The sequence below is a fragment of the Carassius auratus genome, chromosome 24 (genome assembly GCF_003368295.1).
Source record: "Carassius auratus strain Wakin chromosome 24, ASM336829v1, whole genome shotgun sequence".
NCBI lineage: Eukaryota > Metazoa > Chordata > Actinopteri > Cypriniformes > Cyprinidae > Carassius > Carassius auratus.
In genome coordinates, this window is record NC_039266.1 from 12765895 (window position 1) to 12786305 (window position 20411).

The 20411-nt window shown below is 36.6% G+C and overlaps 1 protein-coding gene across 1 annotated transcript in view; it reads right to left on the bottom strand.

The window, feature by feature from the left end:
- The window catches only part of LOC113042319 (double-stranded RNA-binding protein Staufen homolog 2-like), a 115081-nt gene that overhangs the window by 49185 nt on the left and 45485 nt on the right, over positions 1 to 20411 (bottom strand). Inside the window, exons 10-12 of the mRNA XM_026201075.1 lie at positions 17975 to 18106; positions 15347 to 15404; positions 2885 to 3189 (exon numbers count right to left, since the gene is read on the bottom strand). Coding sequence (XP_026056860.1) covers positions 2885 to 3189; positions 15347 to 15404; positions 17975 to 18106 — 495 coding nt within the window. The remainder of the gene's footprint in view (positions 1 to 2884; positions 3190 to 15346; positions 15405 to 17974; positions 18107 to 20411) is intronic.

Consider the following 20411-nt stretch of genomic DNA (forward strand, 5'->3'; position numbering starts at 1 on the left):
GCCAATAAGTGCACATTATTTTGCACAAGAACATCTGCCAACAAACACATGAAAGTCTGGAATCTACGATTCAGCGCTAAAGAAGCAGCTCAGTGGTTTTGTTTTGCTTTTGGTACATTCGGGTTTTCATTACCAACCCACATCGTTCGGCACATCGTCTCAATGAAATGCGTATTTCCTGCCTTCCTCCATTATACACTCAAATCCTCCTGATAGAAAACACCAAGGAATGGGGGGGGGTCGAGACAGGCGGGATTCTTATCAGAGTGTTCGAGGGGGAAAGGGGTTCGAATGTGGAGTAATTCACACAGGCAGGTTGGCTCATCCCACACAGCTGGCCCTTTAAGTGAAACCTGCTGTTTTCATCACTCTCCTTCTTCAGGTTTCAGACAACAGGAAAGCTCCGAGCAAAAACAAAGGCCTTTTCAAAGGCAACCTCAGCAGGTTAAGATAAAATGTTTTTACTGTCCAATATGAAAAGCACCTGCTGCTAAATTAAGTGGGTCTGGGTACTGGTGTGTGCTTTTCAGTCACTGGCTTGGTTTTCTTTAAACTGTAGTAGGGATTGAGGACACACACATTGGGGATCAAGGAAGGTACAACTAAGCAGAGATTATTAATAATAACTAACTAATCAAAGTGCCAATTACAGTATTCATTTAGTTTGACTCCTGTTTCCATCTACAACGTTTTAGCAGCAGGTTAATAAAAAGTCACATTGAACAGTATAAATTTATTGTATAAATTCCATTACCACTGCATACATAATACTAGTGTTGTCACGGTACCACAATTTCAGTATTCGGTACCGATACCAGTGAAAATCGACGGTTCTCTGTACCAATTTCGGTACCAAAGCAAAACACAAAAATAACACTTTTTATCACTAAAAATAAAACCAATGCCATTCTTTATACTTATTTACAATTGTATTTAAAAACTTTCTACAAGTAATATAATTATGAAAAACAGTAAACTAATTTCACCCAAATTTAATTGGTCTTTTTAATGAAATTTAAACACATTTTATTTTTTGGTAAACAAAGGGGATTTGCTATTAAAATTAAAACATGGAAGAAATATTGTGTGATGTATTTCTTTAAAAAAAGTTTTATTCATTTTTTCAACAGTAGTAGCCGTATCACATACATTCTACTAAATAATAGTAATATTTCTAGCACAATGCCTTTATGTAAAAATGAACTTATTTTGATGGGTTGCTATTTTCAATACCTATAAATTGACACTGGTTTTAGTCAAGTGAAACGGTAAAATGCTTGTGAAGTGACTCAGAACAGTTCTGGTGATGTAGTCTATGTATTTCTGTCCTCATTGAGACAGCAGATGCTGAAATTCCGTGACTGTCCATATTAAAATGTAAGTTTCATTTTCATGACTGGATTTAGAAATTCTGTCCGCGTTTTCTGCTTTGTGGTAATCATATCGTTGTATGCGTCAAGAACCGGGTTGAAGAACTCTGTACCACCGGTACTTAAGGAAACCTGGTACCGTGACATTTTCATTTTTTTAGTACCGACTTGGTACCGAAGTACCGGGTCTTTTGACAACACTACAAACCATACAAACACACACACTTTTATTGTTATACTTTGTTTTTTATATTTTATATTTTGTATAACACATAAATACACTACTGTTTAAACGTTTGGAGCCAGACAGATTTTTAATTTTTTGGGGAGAAGTTAATACTTTTATTTACCAATGAGGCACACAAATTTCAAAAGTAACACTTTTATAATTTTTCAAAAGGTTTCTATTTGAAAGAATCCTGAAAAAATGTATCATAGTTTACACAAAATTAAGCAGCAACTGTATTCAACATTAATTACAGTTAGAAATGCTTATATATATATATATATATTTTTTTTTACTGTAAAAATAATATTTTACAATATTTTTATTTTTTATTAAATAAATGCATTATTGGTCAAACTAAGATACTTCAGAAGCATGGAAAAATCTTACCAGACTTATTTATAATATATATATATATATATATATATATATATATATATATATATATATATATATATATATATTTTTTTTTTTTTTTGCAAATAATACAAAAGTGCTTGTGCATGATCAAAAAAATATATATAAATAATATAAGCTAAATAAATAAGAATTCCATTGGTTTATTCCAGAACCAATTATTCCATGTGGTTTATTAGGATCGGACAATATTTGGCCAATATGCAACTATTTGAAAATCTGGAATCAGAGGGTGCAAAAAAAATCTAAATATTGAGAAAATCACCTTTAGAGTTGTCCAAATAAAGTTCTTAGCGATGTATATCACTAATCAAAAATGAGTTTTTTTTATATATTATATTATATTATATTTACAGTAGGAAATGTACAAAATATATTAATGGAACCTGATCTTAACTTAATATCATAATGACTTTTAACATAAAATAAAAATGTATAATTTTAACCCATTTTTTTAGCTATTTCTAAAAATATATCCCAGTGACTTAAGACTGGTTTTGTGGTCCAGGGTCACATGTAACAATTATAAAAATTATAATGCAGCCCTATGACAAACAGAGCCGTGGAAGACAAGTCAGCTAAAGACATGGTGTTATCCTTTGCCTGCAATGGTACACAGACAGGAAAAAGGGAAATGTAACTGCGAGAAATGACTTCCCTGGGCTGTAGAAACATCAGTGACAGAAACAGGCAATTCCACATTTCTGTGGTCTCGTCCAGATGGACGAACAGTGCAAGCCAAGCAGATCAATTTTAGGCTCCGCGAGAGATGTTATGAAATGTTGAGGTCTGGTTCTCTGGGTAGAGCTAGCAGTGGAGTTTGAGCATGAGAGATAAACAGATCTGTAAAATCACTTCATTTATTCCATACCTGGAAGCCTTGAATGTGGGCTAAGTACTCCAGCTGCTGGGAAGGCTGGATGGAGCCACAGGCCAAAGCAGGTGCTTTTCCCTTCAGGCTCAGGGCCTCAGCGGTGGGCGAAGTCCCACTCAGCAGCAGCTCTCTTGCAATGGTTGCAGTGTTGCCCACCGACGGGGTGTAGAATGGCCCTGTGGACCCTTGTCCAATGTCTTTGGGTGTCAGGTAGTTTCCAGGGGCACCGGGGACTCCCTTATTCCGACTCGCTTCCATTTCTTGATACACATCCGGGGAGAGGTGAAGAATTCCTTTTTGTGCTATATAGGGATGGAAAAATATGCACGGTCATTGCTCAGCTGAGAGCATGTTTCTTAAAGGGGTCATATGATGCTGCTAAAAAGAACACTATTTTGGTGTAATGCAATGTGTTTATGTGGTTTAAAGAGCCACACAGATGGGAAATCAAAAATTACCTGTATTACAGTGTATGATGTAGCTGTCCATCAGTGTAAACAATGTGCAAAGTAATTAAACCAAAAAGTACACAATTTATAAAGTTATTGGCTTCTAAAGTAAGGAGTCGTTCAAATCTTTTGCCCATCTCTATGTACGTCACTAGGAGCACTTTGCATAATAATCTCCGCCTACCATCTTGGGAGAAACAAAACTCTGACCAGCCCCACCCCCCACACAGATGCTCTGGTTGATGTGATAGCATCATGTCGAGGAGACAGTGTGTTTTTAATTGTAAAGGCAAGTTTGTTTTATTTTCACTGCCAAAGAATGAAGATCAGAAGAACCAATGGCTAAAATTCATTTTTACCACAATACCAGAGCAGTACAACAAATCCCTTTTGTTGTGTTCACAACATTTCACTGATAACTGCTTTTCTAATCTCGGTGAGTACAAGGCGGGATTTTCAAAGCGTTTGGCCATAAAAGAGGGTTCATTACCAACTTTATTTGGACCAACATGCATCTCCGAATCACAACCTGTAAGTATGATTATGAAGTTATGTGTTTGTTTTCTCCCGAGCGTCTTATCAGTATGTCGCGCTAGCACTATATGTTAACCCTCTGGAGTCGATTAACGCAGATACGTGTTATGAGTCATTTTCCCCTGATAACCCCGAAAAGAACTTAAATTAAACGTTCAGTTTTAATCGTACAGATAAGAGCAATACATCAAACGAATCTGTAAAGGGTCTACTTTTTTTTGCATACAGACATAATAACAACAAAACGTTGTGCACTTATAAGATAAAGATAACAAACAAGGTGTGCTGTCTGCAGCTTTTGTCTGCGCTGATCTTCATTTACAAACACGTCATTAAAATGAAGTGTAACTCCGTGAATACTCAACGAAGAGACATGAGAGAGATATCTATAGAAAGCTTGACATGTCTACTTTAAAACTAAACAAGTGCTGCCGAAAACAGATATTCTGTGATAAAGTAATCCATATGAAAACAACGCGATGTCCGTTTTTCAGGTCTCCCTTCATTATATCTAATGTGACCACACCTCCGCGCTGAACGCGCTATTCAGATTCAAACTAAAGCGCGTGGCTTAGAATACGCCGACACAGAAGAAAAAGCAGCGAGACTGTTCTTCACTGTTCTTCTTTTTATTTTACTGTTTGCTTCGCGATGAGAGGAATAAGACACAATTCACCCCAAAAAGATGCTAACGCATTGTTTACCGTGCAGTTGTGTGCGGAACAACCAATCAAAACTATGTTAGTTGACCAATCAGAACACAGTATGCTACCGAAAGGTGGGGTTTAAGGAAACTGAATCTTTTGAACAGCTTCGCGTGAACCGATTGGGGATCTCTGAGAATTGAGGTAATTTTAAAATGATATTTTGACAAAATGACAATGTTTTTTAACCTTGCATGGATTTAAACCTGTTGTACAGGACTTATAAACAGTGATAGGAAGCTTAGAATTTTTCATCTTACTGGATCTTTAATACATGAGGTTTATTTTCCATATAGTGCACAATTATTGTTTCTCCATATCAGAAGTCCAACTGTTTCACTCCGCCAGCAGTGTTTTTCATGGTGAGTGTCATGCATATGTCCAAATCCACTATAATTTAATAAATAATAGTGTTTTTGTGTCACAGAATGTAGAATGCTTGAGAGGGTTTTTTTAGGCGAGTACTTTTTAGTACTCGGTTAGACTTCGAATATGCGGTTTGTTATTAAAGATAACATCTATTTGAAATTTTGCTTTAACGTTTTGGGAGATGTGAGCTCCATGGCGTTAGCAGCCATTTTATTTTCTTTTTTTTTAAGACTGATATTTTTAATAAACACTGTTGTTTTAAACTTTCTAATCATCAATAAATCCTGAAAAAATTAAGTTTCCACAAAAATAATTAGCAGCACAACCATTTTTTTTTTTGTTATAATAATAAGAAATTTTTCTTATGCACCAAATCAGCATAGCACATTACAATGATTTTCGTAGGATCATGTAATACTGACGACAGGAGTAATGGCTGTTTAATATTTTACAATAATGCTGTTTTTGCTGTATTTTTAATCAAATAAATGCAGACTTGTCAGCACAAGAGACATATTTCAAAAACATAAGAAACATATTGACCCCAGGCATGTAAATGTTTCAAACTATTCTAATAAAAAAATAAAAAAATACAAAAATATATATACATACATATATATATATATATATATATATATATATATATATATATATATATATATATATATATATATATATATATATATACATATATATATATATATATATATATATATATATAGATGAGCTATTGCTTTTCTAATTGATCTGACTTATGATTTCCACCTGAACAATGATAAAAAGTGGGGTACTTTCCCCAAAAGAGAAAGTGTGTGTATTTTAAACATCTGTTAAAAGTAAGTTTAGTCATGTAGATTACAGCATTATAAATGACTTTCAAGTTGACAGATATGGACAAAAAGCCAAATTCTTCTTCACAGAAGCCAGTACAGAGTGATAACAAGAGCAGCTGCAGCGACTGTCCTCATCAGTGCACAGATTCTGCTTCCTGTTTGTGTTTGCTGTCCTGAATGAAGTTTCTAAAAGCAGCCGGCTGTTCTCCACAATTTCTGACAACCCAGAACAAGCAACAGCTTAGTGTTCGGGCCATAAAACTGGTAAATATTATCCCAGAAAATTGTGAGAAATGTAAATAGGCAGTTCCTCTAAGAGCTGCAGTGTGCCGTTGACGCAATCCTTTAATTCACGGAAAGAGAATGTAAATGAAAACCAGCAGTTCGGAGTTCCTGTCAGCAATTTCAACAAGGCTGACTGGCAAAGAAGGCAACTGACACTGAAAATTAAAAATCTCACATGACAACTTGCATTTTGCATTACACAAATCAACATCCAGAGAAAAATGCAGACTTAACATGGTATAAAACGAGAGATATGAGCCAGAATGACATCAATTTGGGAATTACGGCAAAAAGCACATAAACGCTAAGAAAAAACAATACCACCACCCCATCGGCACCCATTTCTCTTTCTTTTTCTCTTTCCCCATTCCAACAGGTTCCACCCAGTGTAATGGGCTGAATTTGAGAATGGTGGGCTGGAGATTGGCCAGCTCATGGCCCAAGCTGTGATTTAAAACAGATAACACACAAGGCCCAACTGTAAATCAACGCGATGGAGCAATGCTCCAAGACACTAAACACTAACACACTGACATATTCGTACACACACGAGCAAAGCGCTGTCTTACACATTCAGTTCTTGTGGAATCCTGCTCTACTTCTTCCCTTTTTAACACACAAACAGACTCTTTCTCACACGCACACTCACAAAAAAAACACCAAGAAATAAATTATGGCCACTAATTATGGCTGACGAAAAGCTGCTGAAATGCTTATCTAGAATGGAGATCTCATGTTTTTTTGGACTTCTCCTAACATCATGTGGGAATAAAAAGCCTCAATTAAGAAGATGTGTTGCTTTTCTGGGACATAACGCAACGCTGAGACCTCCCATACATCCCTTAATCCATCCCTCCCGCCTCATTTCCTTCATCCGTTTATTACTCCACACACAAATTCTAACACATATGCCATGTATCTCCATGGGATTGCACATTCAGAAGAATGCATCATGGGATTAAAGCTCAAACTTGTAGGATACCAATGCAAAAAATTGATTAATAATGCCTGACACATTGTCTTGTTACTTTAAATACAGCATGTTACATGAGCCCTGAGACCATATGGTTGTGCCGAACGTGACTAAATGTGCAATTCTTGCTCATTTTGTACCATTACACTCTTGAGAGGGATCCAACCCTGGGCATTTAGCTCTGTACGTCACTTTGAAGGCATTTAAGCAATAAGGTATGAGGTATGTTTTTATTAAAACAAACACATTTCCACTGTTTTTTATTTTTTTCCAATGCAATGGGATACATAACATCACAAGCTAAAAATTATCCAGCCATCTTATTCCAAAAATGTTTAAAATGCAATTTCCATCATTTCTACTTTAGAACACAATTAAACACATTTGTAATGTGGTGAAAATAATCAAAAAATATAACATTGACCAAAATTCTTCTGCGATGCATGTATACACACTTTTGGACAACCAGTGAGAATGTGAAACTCTGATTTAATTTTTTTTTTAGAGAGTCCACAGTTCAAGAAACACTCAAGAATGCAGAGCTAAGGATTAAAATCATAGCTCTTACAAAGTCAAAATGCAGCTGATATAAATCTGCACACTTAGCAGTGACGGACAAGGTACCATAAATCTGTTTTGGAGAACCTGGTCTGTGTTCACAAGGGTGGAAAGGAAAAACTTAGTTCGCAGGTCACTGACATGTACATCTGCTCTGAATTGAGTTTACACCCCTTGGAGACGTTGATTCTCTCCCTGGCAGATCTCAGGAACCGTAAATTAACCAGCATTATTCTGACATTAAAGACTCTACGGTTGAGAAAGTCTGTGAAGTCAATTAGGAGATAGATGGAGTCGAACAACACCAGCACGATAGAGCTGAGCTGGAGAATGGATCCTTTCCAAAACAGAGCAAAGGCCAAAAGAAAAACAGACAGATGAAGAGAAAGATGGATAATTGTGTTTTAACATGAGAAGTTTATGCTGCATTGGTGCAGCATTGAAAAATTTCCAAATTCATGTTTTTCACACACACGCACACACACACACACACACACACACACACATATATACACAGGTGCTTCTCGATGAATTAGAATGTCGTGAAAAAGTTAATTTATTTCAGCAAATCACCTCAAATTGTGAAACTCGTGTATTAAATAAATTCACTGAAGTAGTTTAAGTCTTTGTTTTTTTTCATTGTGATGATTTTGGCTCACATTTAACAAAAACCCACCACATCACAATCTCAACAAATTCGAATACTTCATAACACCAATTTTAAAAAAACGAAAAGAACATTTTAGTGAATTGTTGGCCTTCTGGAAAGTATGTTAATTTACTGTGCATGTACTCAATACTTGGTAGGAGCTCCTCTTGCTTTAATTACTCCCTCAATTCAGCATGACATGGAGTTGATCAGTTTGTGGAACTGCTGAGGTGGTATGGAAGCCCAGGTTTCTTTGACAGTGGCCTTCAGCTCATCTGCATTGTTTGGTCTAATGTTTCTCTTGTTTCCTCTTGACAATACCCCATAGATTCTCTCATGAAGTGCCCCAAAATGTCTTGGTAAATGGGTGCAGTAACTTTGTTTTCCAAAAAAACACAATGGACAACACCAGCAGATGACATTGCACCCCAAATCATCACAGACTGTGGAAACTTAACATTGGCTTCAAGCAACTTGGGCTATGAGCTTCTCCACCCTTCCTCCAGACTCTAGGACCTTGGTTTCCAAATGAAATACAAAACTTGCTCTCATCTGAAAAGAGGAGTTAGGACCACTGGGCAACAGTCCAGTTCTTCTTCTCCTTAGCCCAGGTAAGACACCTCAGGAGTGGCTTATCAAGATTCGACAACTGTATCCAAATTCCTTGACACATCTGTGGGTGGTGGCTCTTGATGCTTTTACCCCAGTCCTCAGTCTCAGTCCATTTCTTGTGAAGTTCACTCAAATTTCTGAATCGATTTTGCTTGACAATCCTCCTAAGGCTGCTCTCGGTTGGTTGTACATCTTTTTCTTCTACACTTTTACCTTCCACTCAACCTTCTGTTAACATGATTGGATACAGCACTCTGTGAACAGCCATCTTCTTTGGCAATGAATGGTTGTGGCTTACCCTCCTTGTGAAGGGTGTCAATGATTTTCTTCTGGACAACTGTCAGATCAGCAGTCTTCCCCATGATTGTGTAGCCTAGTGAACCAAACTGAGAGACCATTTTGAAGGCTCAGAAAACCTTTGCAGGTGTTTTGAGTTGATTAGTTGATTGGCATGTCACCATATTCTAATTTGTTGAGACTTTGGTGTTTTTTGTTATGCTGCAACATGTAACATGTGAGCCAAATCATCAAAATTAAAAAAAAAACCAAGGACTTAAACTACTTCAGTATGTGTGTGTTGAATATATTTAATACCAGAGCTTCACAATTTGAGTTGACTTACTGAAATAAATGAACTTCTTTACTACATTATAATTTATTGAGAAGCATCTGTATATATATATATATATATATATATATATATATATATATATATATGCTGCTTCATAAGACCGATTCAGCACTGAAACAGATGTCAACAAAAACAGAAGCTTAAAGGGATGATAAAAATGATAATTTGCTAATAAGTTTTTTCAATGTTCTTGTACCTCTCTGTGCCTTGACCGTGGTAGTACCCTTGCTATCTATAGAGGGTCAGAAAGCTCCCGGATTTCATCAATAATATCTTAATTTGTGTTCCAAAGACGAAGGAAGTTCTTACAGATTTGGAACGGCATGAGGGTGAGTAATTAAAGACAGAATTTTAATTTCTGGGTGAACTATCTTGTTAAAGGAATTGTCTAGAATTAACAAGTTAAATTGATAGTTCACCTAAATATTCAATTTCAATCATCACTTACTCACCCAGAAGTTGTTCCGAACCTGTATGAATTTCTCTCTTCCGTTGAACACAACAGAAGTTATTATGAAGAATCTGGTAAACCATACAATTTTTGGTTGCCATTGCCATATATGCCTTCCATATCTCCAATCATATCTATGCAACAAAACGGTTTCTCTTTTCAACTTGATTTCTTTGCTTTCGATTAATGTAATTAAACAAAAAATTCCTTCTACTAGATTCAGTTATTTAGGGTAAATGTTAACCAAGTAATCAAGCACTTCAAAATAATTTTTTGCTGAAACTGCAGTTCCCAGAATACTTTACTTGGAACTTAATGAGGAGACTAACAAATGATGAAATTAAGTGTTATTGTATGTGTTTTTGAGCAATATGAGAAAAGTGGAGACTGATAGTGTTTAATGTTATGTTGTAGCAATGTTCTATTTTGTTGGAATGATAAGAAGAATATAAAATACACCGAGTTACCATTGTGCAGAAGAGTGGAGGGATTGGCTTATGCTGTGGACCATTACAGTACAAGTTATTACTGCTTTGCTCAAGGAGGGTTTAAATGCTTAAGCATTTAGCATGCTAACATGTGCTATTGATAGCTAAAAGCTTGTTAGCTACATAGTACTAAAATCTTTTAATTCATTGAATATATGAAATTGGATGTATTAATCCTGCCAGGGAACCATATAAAATCATTTTGAGACAACCTAATTGGGGAACTTAAAAATGACTTCATTGAGTTCGTGAGTTGATTAAGTTTAACTTATTTGATTCATGTGTGACTGATGTACATGATTAAACCTAAGCCCAACCAACTTTTGTGGCATAATACTGATTAAAAATAAAACCTTTACAAAAAATCATGTTACATGTTGCAGCTAAGTGTTAAGCTAAATGCTTGCTTTCATATTAAGTCCCTCACATATTTTTACTGTTTTTAATAAAAAGAGGGACAAAGGGAAATAATTTTGCTACTGATTTTACTGATTTTGAACCCAAAATCCTGATTTAAGCTAAATTTAGTTAGCAAATTCTACAATGTTGTAATTCAAGGAGAAATTCTCAACAGCATATTTTAAGTTAAGCTTTTCTATCCTAATTTAAACTTAAATTTCTTTAAAAAATTAAGGCTTTTACGGACAGACAAAAGAAATTATTTACAAAATGGTTGAATGTAGTTTGTTACAGTATGTTAAGCGATTCAAGCTGAATTAACTGTAGAATTGTAAGAAAGAAAATGAACTGCTTGCTGCAAGCACTATAATAAAGGTTTTTCCATCAGACAAGAGCTTTCGTCAGCATGTGTGCAAGTTCCAGGAATGTCACTACATAGTTGGGTCAAATATACTCCAATTTTAGACCACGAGTGACCTGATTTAAAGACAATTTAGAGAAGCTGATGTTTTCATAGATTCATCCAAAGCAGTTGTCAAACATTGCTTCAAATCAAGCAACAAAACTGCTTAATTACACAATGCGGTTCAATGAAAATTCAATTAAGATGTTTATACGAGGATGCTGGTCGTATCACTCTTTTTTTTTTTACCATTTCTGCAACCTTCATTACTGTTAGGGCTGTTTTAGCATTTGATGATTTAAATTCTTTTTTTTTATCATGCAATTTCATATAATCCTGAACTCAAGTGTCAAGTAGTGCCAGATCTGCATATTTCCACAGCAGAAAAAAAAAGACTGGTCTGGAAAAATTTAATCAGGACCCAATAATGCCAGAGGCCAGGGGTGTAATAATGTCCGCAAGTTCACAACAACAACTACAACTCAGTCTGGCAAGAGTGACGCAAACCAAAACTAGATCACTGCCATTATAATCACAAAGCTGTTTGCAGAGATGCTCAATTGACAGACACTCTGTGTATATCTTAATTCTGTTTGTTTTCTCCATCTGTCTAAAATGATTTTATTTACAAATGTCATATGTGTGAATTGACTGCTATGATTTTTAGTCATTACACAACATCTAGCCACATCAAAGCAGCTTGTGATTGCATAAGAGTGATTTGAATTACTTAGGATGTTAAAATATATTGGCACAACTCATAAACAAAGACATGATGTGCTATGTTTGTTTGCAGGCCGGCTACGCAGGAACGTTGCCAGTTACATCATTTCTCATCTCTCAAAGTCAGAGCTGGGAATCATTGGCCGATGTTGGGAGAAATTGGGTCCTTACTCAAAAATCAGGTCTCCATTAATAGTAGTATCAGTTACAGTTATAGTTATATCAAGAGCACACTAACATCAGTAAAACAATATGTGTAGAACTGTTTACTATATAGTAAATAATAAAACAAATGATAACAGATGAAAGGAAGAGTTTTCATTAGGCCATCCAGAATCTAGATTACTTTGTTTCTCCATCTGAACAGATTTGGGGAAACCCATTATCACATGACTTACTCAACAATGGATCCTCTGCGGTGAATGGGAGCCATCAGAGAGAGCGATTAAAATATCACAATAACCCACAAGAGATTAAGGGTGCTTTCACACTAGCAATTTTGGTGTGCACCCAGGGTCGATTGACGTCAGAATTCGGTTTGTTTGGATGATGTGAACGCTGTCTTCCATACTCGGATGCGCACCCGCGAACCGTACCCGAGTCCGCTTAAAAACGGTGGTCTGGGGGTACGCTTCATGTGAACTCTGGTACGGTTCGCTGCTTATGTGAATGCAATCGTACCAAATCACGGAAGTGAACCGCTGTTACCACTGCAGAGGATCTGTCGTTAAACAGCTGCTGGCTTGATGACGCAAGCGAACCGTGGTTCGGACTCAAATATTATAATATGAACACAGTCCAGCGGGGGCAGGGGGATGGGGGAGCAACTGAACTCGGGTTCGGACCAGGCATAGAGTCCTCTATTCACAACATTGCTTTCGCCAGTAAAAAAAAAAAAATGTTGTCTCATCGGAATCAGGTGAGAGATATGCACAGCAAACATAAAAAGTTAAAAATAATTTTAAGCAAATAAGTCAGTTGTTCCTTAGGGTGCTTTCACCGTTTGTATCACTCTGCTTGCAGTATTTCTCATAGGGAGTGTCATGGCAGTAGGGTTGGTGGGAAAAAAATCTACGCACGGATGCATCACGAATCTCTCTCCAATGATTCTGGTTAGATTCTGAGAATTTCACAATCGATTCTGAACTTAGTTTTTAACCAGAGGTGCGATATTGCTAAGTTTGCTTTAGAAACACCTGTATCCTGCTGGCCTCTAATTCTTCACACAAACACAACTCAAACTTTCCATAAAAGAATCTTTCATAAAGTTCGGCAAGGTTGAAGTGAATTACAAGGACATTCGCAGGCTTCATTGTACAGGATGCGCTGTGAGAGATGCACCCTTTGCTCGATGTTACACTTGAAGTGTGCGGTCTCGCCTATCAGTATTTTCCTTAAAAATGCTCTACAAATTCATGATTTATGAGGTTTGGAATGCAGTGGACTTATATATTTTAAATATGAACCACCCTAACAGAAGGCTGCTTTCAATTTCAAATGCTGACGCAGGCTTTGTTTGTGAAGACTGCTCGAGCATACGGCTGTGGGTGACTCAGTGTAAGTGGTTTAATGCACCTGCATCTCAGAATGGTTTTATGATGCAAAATTTATGTAAATACAGAAAATTATTAGGGTTGCCAGCCGTCCCTTGAAATATGGAATCATCCCGTATATAAAGGTAATATTATGCATCCTGTGTCAAAACAATATTTGATGCGATTTGTCCCGTATTTTACAAAGGCCAACACAATTTTTAATAACAAATTAAAATAAAATAAATAAATACGTATTTTGCACTGTTTTTAATTCTAATAGCAATTATAATGAAATCCATTTCATAAGTAGGCTATTAAAGAAGCTCATTTGCGTATGATTTTGGTGTCTTTGTTTACATAGAATGCACACATTTAAAGCCATTTCACACAAGCGCAGCATGTGGTAAACAAACCTGCACGGTTTAAAACATCTAAGAGCTCACATCTGCCCTCTAAACACAAGACTATCCAGATGCAGGGCTGAACGAAAATTTATCAATGTGTTTGTCCAGTAACTAATGACTTATTATGCAGCCCTAGTTTAGACCTCAGATATGCAGTTTGTTAATTAAGATCACGTCTATTGGAAAATTTGCTTTGACGTTTTCAAAGATGTGAGCTCCAGGGCATCAGCAGCCACTCAGCGCTCATGAACTACTTATGAAGTTAGTTTTTAAAGACACTCTATTGTTGTTTGTTACGTTTTTACACACTCGTGCCATTGTATAAACGCAATCAGCCATATTGCACTGCTACTTGTGTGATATATTGTGCTATGGGTGCACCGATTACGATCGGCCGATCGTTATGCGCATCTCGTCAGTAAAGCCGGTTCTCTAATCAGCGGTAAATTCCATCAGTCGCGTGCTTTCACATAGAGCAGCTGTTACTACACAGAGCTGTTGTTAACTGAGATGATGCGCAAATAAATGCTGAAAATGAACGTGGATTTGCGCAACTTCTCAGTTAACAACGGATCTGTGTAGTAACAGCTGCTCTATGTGAAATCACGCTCCTGATGGAATTTACCACTGATTAGAGAACCGGCTTTACTGACGAGATGCGCATAACGATCGGCCGATTGTGATCGGTGCACCCCTATATTGTGCTCATATGCCTTCACATCGGTTCTGATGAACAAACTCATTTACATCTTTAACAAATCTTTGAGACATTTTAGCTTTTGGGTGTACTTTTCCTAAAATATTAATAATTTTAATAAATGTTTTTTTTATTTAATAACTGAAATAAAATGACTTTTGACATTTATGTAATTACAATAAAAATGGTTATTACATTTAAAGTAAGTGCATGCATAGTGTATAATCTATTAGGCTAATTGGGTATCTGTATGCTATGCAGTACATAACCATAACTAAAACAGACGTTAATGGTCATTATAACACAGTTCAGTTACTTGCATCATTATGTGATTTTGTATGAAATGTAAACAGGCGCTAAAAAGAGCCCCCATTAAAAGTTCTTTGACACAGTTGGGAATATTTGAAGACCTAATGGGAACCTTATTTCTTGGAATTTCAGTCCTAAAAGAGATCCTCAGAACTCCCAGTCAAGCATGGCATGAAAATGGATATGTTTGTGTGTGTGCAAACCCGCCTGGAAGACCACGGGTGTACCCTGGAATAGTGTTTGGGTGGTTGATGTGTGTGAGTGTGTAATACTGTGGTCTCACAGACCCCCTGGGAAAGCACATAAGTCTAAGTGAATAGGAGGAATTCACAGGCTCTCCAAAGAAGCGTATTTGTGATTGAGCCGACTCGGTTTCTTATTTATCAGTCAAATAGATTAAACGGCCCAGCATCACCTACACTGGGGAACACAGATGAAGAGAAAAACACTTACTGTTGGTCGTTGTTTCGGGAAAAGCAGCCCTTTGTCCATTCCAGCTTTTGTTGTCCATCTGTGGCCAATGTTAAGATAATAGAGGATCGGGGAAAAATGGAGAGAGAGAAAAAGAGGGCCCGTTTAGCAAACCCCTTTTCATGCATGTCAGACAAGTTGCTTTCCCTTGTTTCCATTAGAAAGGGAGAATTGCTACCAAATGAAGACATCACGACATAAGCGTCTCTAACTTGCAAAGACTAAGTAGATGGGAGATTTAAAGATTAAGGTTGTGCGCACCGAAACAGGAAGCAGTGTATACATTCACATACTCTCTCATTAATACCCCGCTACGCTGTTCATTCTGAATGTGGCGGCAAAATGGGATAATTAACTTGTTAAAAGAAAGACAACACAACAGAATTTTTACCTTAATTTAAAAACACTGAATTAAATGTCAGTGTGCTACAATATAATCTCAAAAATTGTGGTTGGTTTATCTAAATCAGGGGTCACCAAACTTGATCTTGGAGGGCTGGTGTCCTGCAGAGTTTAGCTCCAACTTGCCACAACTTACAAGTTTCAATTATACCTAGTAAGACCTTGATTAAATGGGTTTAATTAGGGTTAGAGCTAAACTCTGCAGGATACTGGCCCTCCAGGACAGAGCCTGGTGACCCCTGATAAAAAAATATGATAAAATTAATAATAATTAATTATAATTATAATTTCTATCATAATTCTCATTCCAATAATAATTTTAGTATTTTTTCAGCCGGTGTTGTGATATTTTATAATAGTGAAATAAATTATTAAATATAAATATTTAATTAAACTATTGATTTGTATTTATTTATTCAGTTGAATGTTTCTTATCTAATTTATTTACTTTACTGAGACAATTAGTTTGCTAAATGAGAAAGATAACTAACAGAAATGTTAACAAAATGTAAAAAACAAAACAATTATTAATTAATTAAAGAGCCACACAGATGGGAAATCAAAAATTACCTGTATTACAGTGTATGATGTAGCTATCCATCAGTGTAAACAATGTGCAAAGTAATTAAACCAAAAAGTACACGATTTATAAAGTTATTGGCTTCTAAAGTAAGGAGTCGACTCTGAATCGCTGAAACGAGTCGTTATAAATTTCAAATCTTTTGCCCATCTCTATGTACGTCACTAGGAGCACTTTGCATAATAATGTCCGCCTACCATCTTGGGAGAAACAAAACTCTGACCTGCCTCACCCCCACGCACAGACGCTCTGGATGGTGTGATAGCATCATGTCGAGGAGACAGTGTGTTTTTAATTGTAAAGGCAAGTTTGTTTTATTTTCACTGCCAAAGAATGAAGATCAGAAGAACCAATGGCTAAAATTAATTTTCACCACAATACCAGAGCAGCACAAAAAATCCCTTTTGTTGTGTTCAAAACATTTCACTGATGACTGCTTTTCTAATCTCGGTGAGTTCAAGGCGGGATTTTCAAAGCGTTTGGCCATAAAAGAGGGTTCATTACCAACTTTATTTAGAACAACGAGCATCTCCGAATCACAACGCGAAGTATGATTATGAAGTTATGTGTCTGTTTTCTCCCGAGCGTCTTATCAGTATGTGTGCTGTCTGCAGCCTGTCTGCGCTGATCGTCATGTACAAACACGTCATTAAAATGAACTGTAACTCTGTGAATACTCAACGAAGAGACATGAGAGAGATATCTATAGAAAGCTTGACATGTCTACTTTAAAACTAAATAAGTGCTGCCGAAAACAGATATTCTGTGATAAAGTAATCCATATGAAAACAATGTGATGACTGTTTTTCATGTCTCCCTTCATTATATCTAATGTGACCACACCCCCGCGCTGAACGCACTATTCAGATTCAAACGGAAGCGCGCGGCTTGAATACACCCACACAGAAGAAGAAGCAGCGAGACTGTTCAAGTATTTTATTTTACTGTTTGCTTCGCGGTGAGAGGAATAAGACATAATTCACCCCAAACAGATGAACCTTGGATGGATTTAAGCCTAATAGACAGGACTTATAAACAGTGATAGGAAGCTTAGAATTTTCATCTTACTGGCTCTTTAAAAGTTGACCTCATACTTTTATGATGCAATAAAAAGAAAGCCTGGACTTTGGATGGTGGATGTTTCAAATATCCGTTTAAAATCAACAAATTAATTGTTGCTATAGTTGTCATCACAGCAATAATAATACAAATAATAATCATGATCTTTTAGTAGTAAAATAATTAAATATAAACATTTATTTGACACACACACACACACACACACACACACACACACACACACATATAAATATATATAATTTATATATACTTTATATATACTTATATATATCATAGACATCTTTACTTTATTAATTATTATTGTGTAAAAAGTTTTCCCAAATTATAAACACTAATATACTTAATTAGTATCATGATTTGTGATAAATCGTTCATTTTGAAAGTATGTGAAATGCAACCTACTAGATTTTTTTTTTGTAGCTTTAATTGCTTAGGAGCTTGTAGTGTAGCCAACTACTTTGACTCATTTAAATTACATGTTTTTTGTACCATAATAATTACTAGCAGTTGTAGCTTAAAAGTTTCAAAGCAGCTTGACTGAAACTGACCTTTTCCGGAGTGTTCTGTAATGGTGTAGATGCCTTGTAGCCCAGGTGAAGCAGCATGGCCTCAGCTGCATTACGCTTGGCCACTTTCTTATTGGGTCCAGTTCCTGTGGTCACCTCAGTATCTACTTTCACCTGTCAACAAAGACACATTCAGTGTACAAAACCAGGATTGTTAATAAAATAAGCAACAATAATGATATAATATCTAAAATGTAAAAATGACCTAGGTTGCCTGTAAAAAAGCTGTAATAATGAAAGAAAAGTCTGAATCTGGCGGAAACCACAACCAACGCCCAATCAGTAGCACTATACTCTCAAATAGTTATAAAACATAAAAACATTTTATGTTTCTACTTGGTTGTCTCTAAAACCAGACAACCTTCTTCTTTTCATATTTATTAGGAGGAAAGCAGCAGGTGGGGAAAGATGGTGTGGGCCTGAAAACAGACACGTATTGATGCCCATAGACCAGAGAGTGAACAATGTGGAAATTTTAGAAGCGACTGGGCAACACAAAAGAAACACACACAAGCGGAGTCTAATGCGACAGTGAAAGGAGCATGGAGAATCAGTTAGAGGCTGTGTTACTGCACGCTCAGGGATGCACGGAGCGCTTTAAAGTGAGGGATTATCGGATGGGAGACAGGGAAGAGAAACTTCTCCAACTTGGATGCTGTGTGATACTTGTTTATGTGTGTAGAGCTGGATGAGCCTCTGACAGATCATTCAGAATGACTCAACATGGTTTTTTATTTACTGCAGTGTTCAGTGTACTATTTATGCTGCTGAAATACTGCGGCTTCCCTCCCAGCTGAAAAATAACTTTTTTCAATAGTCAACTCTCTTTTTTGAAATCCATTCTGATCCATCCTTCTATTCTACACTACTTACTCCACTTTATACTAATTAACTTAGCTCTACAATATCCTTTAGTCTCTACCCTAATACAGCCTATCCTATCTAGTTTAGACAACTCCATTAACTCTGTACTACTTTACATCAGATTATTGTATTTAAATCTATTCTACTCCACCCTAATTACTACACTCCAAACAACTCTACACTATTCTATACAAATCTAATTTATAGTGTCCAATCTACAATATTCAACCAATCCAGTCTACACAATTCCATTCAACTAAGCACTACTTTATGCAATCCTACTCTATTTATCTTGGATATGCTTTCATCTATTCTACATATCTATACTATACAGCTCTACTCAACTCTATGTCACACAACTCTACTACACTCTCTTCATCCTATCTTGTCTACAAAACTCCACTGAACTAGGTATTACTCCACGCCATACCATTTTGATCTGATCTGATCTGTTCTACCATACTCTATATTTAACCTTACTTTATGCTATAAATCTCTACATCACTCTTTAAAACTCTAAACTATAAAAATGTACTCTACTTAATCCATCCTATCTATTCTACCCCATACTATGGTTATATGTTCCCACTGTAAAGCTTAGTGCTCAATTATGATTTTTGCTCAGATCAGATTTGTTTTTGTTGTTTTTTGCATAGCTGTTCACATTTGTGTTTTAAATGTGGCCAATATCAGATTTCCAGTGTGAACAGAACATGGTTCTGATCTGAACTGCATGCACAGTAGAACAATATCAACAGGGTTGCTTCTCAAATCTAGTCCATAACTACCCCACCCGCATTCCGGCAAATATTGTTTTAGTAAGGTTGCTTCAAACCGCATAGTTGAAAAACAACCAACGGCAACAGCAAAATTTAGCCCAATCACATGGGAAAACCATGGACTTGGCAACGTGTCATACAGAAGTAAACATAAACAACAAAAAGTAAGGGATGATGTGTTTATTTATAGTGAAATCTACTGCAGAAACCAGTGAAATTATGCGTAGGCAATATAGAAAATAAGGACAATGATGTGACAGAAGAGAGCAGAGTTTTGAAACTTTTGTGGTATGAGTCCTCATGTTTCACTTGTATATAGAGTTGTCACTGTAGTACTTTTGAGTTCTGACCGAGCGGCAACCTCCCGCTCTCTCTTTTGAAGCCAACATGGAAGTGACTAAAACTGCAATTCATCGACTGGCCGCTTGAGGCTGGCTGCAAAAAGGAGTCGATCCCATAGACTCCCCATGTCAAAATGCCCAACTTTACAGCAGAATGTTTAAGCAAATTTTGCCCTTCAAGACAGCTGTGAGGGGGGTGAATTTTTTATATATCTCATCCGTTTTAATTATATTAAGCCTTAAAGTTCTGCATAATTAAGGGTGTGGCCACTTGAGTGACAGGTGGATTGCCGCTGCTGACAGTGTCGTTGAGCTAGGTGGGCGTGGCTTCAGCAACCAGCTCCTGCCTTTTTGCCCCCTTGTCGATTGTCCGGGAGAGTCACACGGTGATGCGCTGCCAAAATGGTGACGGCCCACACTGCACACTTTGAGCTT